Raw genomic sequence first — 8,961 nt, forward strand, 5'->3', positions numbered from 1 at the left:
AGCCCCTTTTATCCATGTTTCAAGTTGCATGGTTTCACTTACCTGCTGTCAACCATGGTGCAGAAGCAGAAGACCCCATTTGATGTGTTGTGAGAAGGTCAAGAGCAGCCTAAAGCTATTTCACAATGCCTGCCTCATTCATCTCACTTCATCTCACCTTGTAGGCATTTTATCATCTCACATCATCAGAAGAGGATAGGTGAGTACAATAGGGTTACTACACTGTGATATATTGAAAGAGAGAGGAGGAGAGAAAGAGCAAGGAAAAGGGAAAGAAAGAAGAGAGGCAAAGGGAGGTTCTATGGATTCCATGCCCTCCCCCAGGGGATTCCTAGAAGAAAGTTTATAGGAGCTGCTATAGATCTTTTTCTATATCATCAGCATAAAATCTTCAACCCACCCCATTATGGACGAATACAAAGTCAGTAGGTAAAACCGATTAATTGATGAAGAACATCCTGTTTTCTATTTTCCTATACAACTGTTTGTTCCTCTCCACACATTTTTGGGAGTACTCTTCTATGGACTTGACAAGTTAGAACCATAAGACCTTTCATTTTATATTCTCCAATGAACTCCATTTTGCTCTCAGAACAAGACAAATGGATCCAGCATTTTTGCTTCCACTTAAAAACTGGGGAGGGAGGATGAGAGAGAATGAATTTCTCAGTGTTAACAAGAAAAAGGTAACAAGACATAGGACCCTGGATGCTCCCCTTCATGAGCAGTAGATGAGAGATCTGTTCACCTCAACACACTGTTCCCCCGCTGGCACAATGAAAATAATGAATTGACATTAACAGTCTTTTAGGAAAATCATAATTTTGCTGTGGTAGACATTTGGTAATGGGTAAAATGTGTTGGCTCAACATATTCTTTCTCTTCTCCTAGATCAACTGCATCTAAGTAACTATGCTGCCTAACTGCATGGTTAAACATGTAGGGTGTTCTTTAATCACCGTGGGTTCTTCAGTATGTCAACAGAAAAAAACTGGCTCTCTGCAGTGTTTCTAACATTTTAAACAGCAACCTCTAAAATGTGTCTTTAGAATGATTTGGGAAAATGGAAGGCTTTTATATAAAACAACACCATGTTCCTATATCCAGATGCCCAGATTGTGCCTCTTGTTTTCCATTTCTTGCCTCTCCTGAATCTCGACAAAATCTGGTTCTAACTGAACCTCGACGAAACTACAAAGAAGGCGAGTCACTGAATTTGTGATCAACTAATTCAGGTTATTTATCTGCTATGATTAAGAATCTTGATTGTGATTTTATATCATGAATAAATATTCCCTTCTACTGAATGTATAGAATATGGTGTTGGATTGAGGCTTTGTAAGTTATTGTCAGTAGCATATGGAAGGGAGGAGAATTGCTTAAGTTTATTTGAGTGTTAACGGCAGAGATGAAAAAAAACAAACTAACATGTCATTGAAGGAGGTGGAAACGATCAAAGTCCTTTTGGTCAGTGGATAATGTGGCATAATTCTCAAGAGCACAGAATTTAAGACAAGGTGATACTGGGTGCCTGGGTGGCTCAGTGGGTTAAGCCTCTGCCTTCTGCTCGGGTCGTGATCTCAGTGTCCTGGGATCAAGCCCCACATCGGGCTCTCTGCTCAGCAGGAAGCCTGCTTCCCCCTCTGTCTCTCTGCCTGCCTCTATGCCTACTTGTGATCTCTGTCAAATAAACAAATAAAATCTTAAAAAAAAAAAAAGATAAGGTGATACTAAAAATGGTCACTTTTCATTCACCAGACATTTACTGATGAAGTCAAAAGCCCAGACTCTCAAAGCTCAGGACAAAGATGAGCAAGCCTGCCCCTGTAGTGGGGAGACAGAAATATCAGCCCATAATTGCCATCAGTGTGGGAAGCACAATAATGGCGGACACGCAGGCACCGGGAGTGCCTCAGGAGGGGGTGATAAACTCAGTCTGAGGAGTCAAAAGAGACTTGACTGAGCCTTCCCACGCAGAATTACTTCCTGTTGTTTCTTGATTATTATGGTACCCCAGTGATAAATGTGCAACAGAGGAGAATCACTCTTCAAATCAGTCTCTCAAGTACCAAAATATAACACCGAGTTCTGGAAAGTAGGACAGCTTGTAATCACTCCAAAAGTTATATCGCTAGCTCCAACTAAGGAGGAAGAACCGTTCATTGCAAATGCGCGCTCTGTACCTTTGCTGAAGAATGGATGTGACCTGCTTGCAGAAATTCTCTCCATTTTGAGAAAACTCCTTTAGGTTCTTGTACACTTTATTATACGAGCAATCTGTCAGTATCACCTTGTCTTAAGACTAGATGTGATATGTGTCAAGTTGGTGACTGCTAAAATGAGCACCCTGAACTCAGTCAAGAAAGTTACAGAAGTTCATGTTTTGAGTTGGGCCATTAAGGGTCTTCAAGCCATTTCCCCACATCTAGACAGCTCTATAATAAACAACTCTAAAGAGGCCTCCAGAAGAGACTGCATATTCTTTTAAGGTAACCCTTTCAAATTTAAAATAATTGCAAGTGTAGTAGACAGGGGCCGATGGCCTCCTGCGTTAGTAGGACAACAACAGAGGAGAATATTAGCATCATTGGGAACCATACATGAGGCCAAGGAGAGATACAGGAAAGCTCAAACAGGCATTTATTAAAAGAAAACAACCCCCCCCCAAAAGACCCACAAAACAAAAAAAAGTTTGTCAAACAGAGTTGAAAGAGAAAAAATTAAATTAAGTTGCTTCTGTAGCCAATTGCCTTGATTCTATGAGAGGGACAGGGAGGACCAATCTGAGAGGGAATCTCTTCCGTAAGAAAATTTTTTTTATTTTAAAATTTTTATTTTAAAAATTATTTTATTAATTCCAAAAGAAATTAATAAAATATGGCCAGTTAGCTATTATACAAATTCAACCCATTAGCTGTATGAGAAAGCACTTCCCTCCTGCAGATCTGGAAGCATCTGTAAATATATTAGCCATGCATATGACCTAGATTAGAAACATCTGGGCTTTGATTATTTTGATTATTTTGGTGCACCTGTGTTCAAAATTTGTGCCTAGTAGAGACCTATGAAGACAGAAGGCAGGTGGTAAAAAATGACTGGCAAACTGACTCAACAATGAACAGAATAAATCTGAGCAATCACTGCAAAAAAAAAAAAAAAAAAAAAAAAGAGCACAGAATTTGGCATTTGATACTGGTTCATATCTTAGGTCACTGTTTACTCTCTGAATGATTTGGTGTTATTGTTGGAACCCATCCAGTTGTGTTCCACCATATATAAAAAACAGCAGAGTCACTCCTAGGTTATTATGAGTTAAATGCATGCAAAATGTTCATAAAAATTCCCAGGATTTGGTATGCTTTTATTAAACATCATTTTAATAATGATACCTGTCTTATACCAGAAAGATTGTAAACATTAAGTGCAAAAATTCCTCTGTGATCCACATATTTTTTCATATAAAAATACTCCAAATATTTACAGTGCTACAAAAAAATGTCATATGCTCCATATCATTTCAGGTGAATTAAATTTCTGTTGTGTCTCTGGACTCACCTCAACCTCATGGAAAATCAGAACAATGTCACAGAATTTGTTTTCATGGGACTATGGGAAAACAAGCAACTAGAGCTACTGTTCTTTCTCTTGTTCCTGCTGTGCTACCTGGCTGTCTTAATGGGAAACTTCATCATCTTCCTCACCATCACTTGCAGCCATCTAATTGAACAACCAATGTACTATTTTCTCTGTCACCTTTCCCTCATGGATCTCTGCTACACCTCCACTGTGGTCCCCAGGCTAATCAGGGACTTAGGCGCAGCAAGAAAAAACATTTCCTATAACAACTGTATGACCCAGCTCTTCACTGCCCACTTGCTGGCGGGTGTGGAGATATTCATCTTGGTGTCCATGGCTTTAGACCGTTACGTTGCCATTGCCAAGCCCCTGCACTACATGGTCCTCATGAACCGGCGGAGATGTAACATGTTGGTCTTCATGGCCTGGGGTGTGGGGTTTTGGCACTCTGTCGCTCTATTGCTCATGGTACTCAACTTGCCTTTCTGTGGCCCTAATCAGATTGATCACTACATATGTGATGTGAAGCCTCTTTTGAAACTGGTCTGCAAAGACATTCATGTTGTTAGTATCTTAGTGATTGCAAATTCAGGAATGGTGGTGGTTGTCATTTTTCTTGTCCTGGTGGCTTCTTACATTCTCATATTATACAATCTTAGGACATACTCCTCCATAGGGAGACGCAAAGCTCTCTCCACCTGTAGCTCTCACATAATGGTAGTTGTTTTATTCTTTGTGCCCTGTATCTATACTTATGTTCTACCTGCCGGGAGCAAGAACAAGGATAAGGAAGTCTCTGTGTTTTACACTGTGCTTGCCCCCATGCTGAATCCTCTCATCTATACCCTGAGAAACATGGAAATGAAAATCGCCATGGGGAAGGTGTGGTCTAAAATGGCACATTCAGAATTCAAGTCAAGAGGCTGATTTTCGGGGCGCCTGGGTGGCTCAGTGGGTTAAAGCCTCTGCCTTCGGCTCAGGTCATGATCTCAGGGTCCTGGAATCGAGCCCCACAACGGGTTCTCTGCTCTGCAGGGAGCCTGCTTCCTCCTCTCTCTCTGCCTGCTTCTCTGCCTACTTGTGATCTAACATCTGTCAAATAAATAAATAAAATCTTAAAAAAAAAAAGAGGCTGATTTTCATTGTGCTTTCAATCCTGTGTCCCCAAACCACTGACCACTTGTGATCTCATAGAAAGCATATGAGCTCTCTTTGGTGAGCTGGACTAAAGAGCCTCTCAAAGTAGTATGAGCCAAAGAAGCAAGTCATTCTAATTCAGATTTCAATCCACACTTTAAAGAGTCCAGTTAGTTCCAGTTGTGGGCACTTGGATTTGAGGAAGTCAAGAAATGCCCTTCCACAGCTCATCTCTGATCAAATCACTGATCTCTCAAAAAAATCTATACAGATCCCTGTTTTCCTTGGAACAAAATCCCACCTTCTCATTTGTTTATCATAAATGTCCCCAAATTGGTTCAGCTCTAACTGATACTATCAGAGGTTATCACACTGGAAGAAAGTATTGTGTTACAATGAGAGGCTTTGGGGTCAGAGAGACCTGGGTGACATAGTGACTCTACAAGTTTTTATCTTGGGTTTTGGCAATTTGATTTATTTATGCGTGTGTCTATGAAATGGGGTAATACTATACCTCATGAAGATATACTATCACTTGGACAAACACATGTGAAGTTTTACACAGTGTAAGGCACATTGAAAAGCCAAGTTATGCAATTCCCTCTTTCCCTGTCTTTGCTCCTGTGTGTCCCTTCTCCTGGATGCTTTCACTCAGTTTCACTGGGTCCGTCTACGTTCTCCAAACACGATCTACAATCTGTCAGCTTTATGGTTGTATATCAGCTATCTTCTCTGCTTAGGAGTCCCCACGCCATTCCTGAGGGTCCATGTCTTATCTATAACTCACACTGCTCATTTTTCCTGTTCAGGAAGAGTTGGCAGATCCAGCAGACTAGAAGTCGTTCTGATTCCTGTCCTGTTCTCTTGTTGCTGTGACCCAATGTCCAATCTAAATGCTCCTTCTTATGAACTGTGCTTTCACTAGTTTGTCTGAGAAGGAGTATGTGGTACATCTTTATTTTTCTTTTTATCTTTCCTCTTTTTCTATCAATAAACTTGGCACAAATTATGATGTAAACAAATAGTAGCTGAATTAAATTCGATGATAATACTCTTTTTTTATGTGACTATATGCATTGTTCTTATATATCTAGAACTTGTCCTTGTGTCATGAACAATCATGCATTAACCATAAGATAAGGGATGTCAAAAGGCTAATAATTTAACATATAATCCCATGTGCCTATAAAGGATATAATAAAATTAGCAGACCACCAAATGCTTATAATAGTTTTATTTTATTTTATTTTATTTTTATTTTCTGCATTAAGGCGACACTAATCGCTCAATCATTGGTTACCTCTTTGTCCATGGACTCACAATACCCAGTCTCAGTTTTGTGCTCCGTTCATATCCATTTGCACATTTGTCTCTGCCTAGAGATTTGTCTTTTCTCTGCAAAGTGATTTCATTGCTTCCACACAAACATGGCTTGATTCAGTTACTTCTACCCCCAGAGCCTATGTCATGGAGAAAGTAGTTGTTGCCTAGTGCCTGACACCACTCGTTTGATGTTTCAACTCTTAGAATCTTTCACATTGGACACCTGGGTGGCTCACATGGTTGAGTGTCTGCCTTCAGCTCAGGTCATGATCCTAGGGTTCTGGGATCAAGTCCCACATTGGTCTCCCTGCTCAAAGGGAGCCTGCTTCTCCCTCTGCCTCTCTCTGCCTCTCTTGAATAAATAAATAAAATCTTTAAAAAAAGGAAACTTTCATATATGTAACTAATATTTTCTTCTTTCTCTAGATTCATGCAAGCCTCAGGAACATGATGGGAAAATATTTTGACTGTACCAAGGACATAGTTTCATAAGTTATTCAGAGTTCTGTTTGATGGCTTAATACAGACTCTTTCCAAAATGTTCTGGATATTTTTTTAAGTATATAAAGTCCATGTATCCTTGTGTTTGTATGTAGTGGGTATGTCTGAGCCTGTATTGTTTGGGGACTCTTGGGACTCTTGGAGTTTTTCAGGAAAAGTCCCACCACATTGGAAAGAATGTCTGCAATGAAATTAAAAAAAAAAATCATTTACTCTCATATTTTCTTTTTCCAAGGGTCCACAATATTTTATTGGCAAAATTGGATGACACTGTATGAAAAGCTGACAAATAAAATATAACAAACTAAATTATTTATCAATTTGTTGGTAGATTCTGGCCATCTATATAGTAATTTATTTTTTTAAGGATTTTATTTCTTTATTTGTTAGAGAGAGAGAGGGAAAGGGAGAACACAAGCAGAGGGAGAACAGGGAGAAGCAGGTTACAAGCAGAGGAAGCAGAGCAAGAATCCTGATGCAGGATTAATCCTCAGGACCCTGGGATCATGACCTGAGCTGAAGGCAGACACTTAACAAGCTGAGCCCCCAGGTGTCCCACTCTATAAAGGAATTTATTGCTAATCTAAAATCTCATTTTTAATTAAAGGAATATCTCTCATCTGCTAAGAAATCTGTTACACAGGTTCTTTCTTTATGCCCCAGAGCTATCAGAAAACACCAGGCTGGAAGAAGCTTAGGTATCTTGTCAGGGGCCTAAGGGAAAGATTGGAGGCACAAACTAGGTGTGGCTGTAAGAGTTTTATGTGACTCCCTGCCCCAGCACCCTCTCCTAATCCTTCAGCTGTGCTCAACCCTATATTGGTCTGCAGGCATCCATTGTGAGAGCTGATTCAGATATTGATCCTAAATCATCCACCAAGAAATATTAGCAAAATCAAAATGCTCTCAAAGAGTTGATGATTTAGGTACAGAGTGAAGGCTGAAGTGTTTAGAACTGATTGCTTTGAAATATCTATTTTATGTGACAGTATAATCATGGGGGTCTCTGGTGATGACAAGAATACCGGAAGGGTTGAAATCAGCCCTCAGGATGGGCTGTCAGAGCAGAATAGAAGGCCTGTCTTCACCTCTGGGCCTCCCCATTTCTGTGTCGTTCATATAATAGACCTTCCATGATTAGAGTAAGTTCTCACATGCAGGTGATTCTGAGGGGATATGGTGTGTCAGATGCATTATGGTGGCCAGGGATTTAAGGTCTCAGTTAAGAAGACCTGGTTAGGACACATAAGCTGTGTGATTTTGAGCATAGTTGACATGACATTCCTAGTTGAATTCTTGGTATATGGTAAATATCCTATAAGTGTTTGGAACAGTTGCCTTTGTTTTAGGATTTAGAATTTAAGGATTTTGTTTAGAGGTGTTAAATAGTATGGCCAGTAAGAGGTTATATCCAGGCTCTCTGAGTGTGCAGTTTCATGTTTTAAAGCTGTGTTCCTTACCTGTCTATTAACAGCAACAAAAGTTCTATTCTTATTCATTAAGTTAGAAAATGAAACACTTATGCTTCTTGGTTCTCCTTCTAGCTGCGGCTACCCACTAATGAGGGAAGGAGGTAGCAATGTTGGTGATTTTATCTGTGCAGGTAACTATTGGCTTGACCAGACTTGTTTCCTGAAGAGCAAGTGTATCCCCTCACTTTGCTTTTTCCTTTGAAGGAAGGAAAAACCTTGGAAGCTTTTGAATGGCCTGCCTGTATTTACTAAACAGCCTGAAGATTAGTCATTGGTCTCTTTTTGTGTGTGCAAGATTTTCTGATGGGATTCTCAAGCACTGCTAACATATTAGGCTCCTCAAATTCTTTATCTTCTATGTTTTACTTTCAGGAATATTATTTAGTCCTATCCCTCCTATATTAAAAATTGTTTGATAAATTTGTGAGATAACATATGTATAATACTTTTGCTGTTCCTTTTACATAGCATATGTTTTACTGAAGCATTGTTCTTTTCTTCTGAGAAAGTTTCCTCACTGTTTTAAGACTTTCTTCAGAGCTGCTTCTTTGCTTCTAATTCTTTGTTGAGCTGCTTCTTGTGCACCATGCAAATATGCTTTCCTCAGGCTCTTCCTTCAATTCATCCAGATAAGCAAACTGTAATTGAATTTAGTTCTGAATCCAACTACAGAGGTTTCACACCATAACCAACAGGACAGTTAAAAATAGGTTCCGGTCCCTTGTGACTCCTGGATTGCTTGACCTTTCCAGTTTGCTGAGATTCTTTCCCATGTGTCCCATCTAACTGGGTACCTGTTGGAGGAAGTTTGGCCTTAGAGTTTTTGGTTTTTGACTCTAAAATAACTCTATAATAATATCACTTGAAGTGTACCTATGATCATTTTCCCTAGTTGAGCTTAATTTTGTCGGCTTTTTGAAATTTATTACAAACTTGGTCTTGTGCTTTACCT

The 8,961-nt window shown here is 39.6% G+C and overlaps 1 protein-coding gene across 1 annotated transcript; it reads left to right on the forward strand.

Annotated features, from left to right (window-relative positions):
* The first annotated feature begins 3,564 nt into the window (after window positions 1-3,564).
* Window positions 3,565-4,503, forward strand: LOC123948617 (olfactory receptor 4P4-like). The gene has a single exon (XM_046015818.1). It carries the CDS (start codon window positions 3,565-3,567, stop codon window positions 4,501-4,503), a length of 939 nt encoding a protein of 312 aa, XP_045871774.1.
* The last annotated feature ends 4,458 nt before the right edge of the window (window positions 4,504-8,961 follow it).

This window comes from Meles meles, chromosome 8 (assembly GCF_922984935.1).
Source record: "Meles meles chromosome 8, mMelMel3.1 paternal haplotype, whole genome shotgun sequence".
Taxonomy (NCBI): domain Eukaryota; kingdom Metazoa; phylum Chordata; class Mammalia; order Carnivora; family Mustelidae; genus Meles; species Meles meles.

Excerpts from the sequence above, each read along its gene's own strand:
- LOC123948617 (XM_046015818.1), top strand. The coding sequence starts at position 3,565 with ATGGAAAATCAGAACAATGTCACAGAATTTGTTTTCATGGGACTATGG.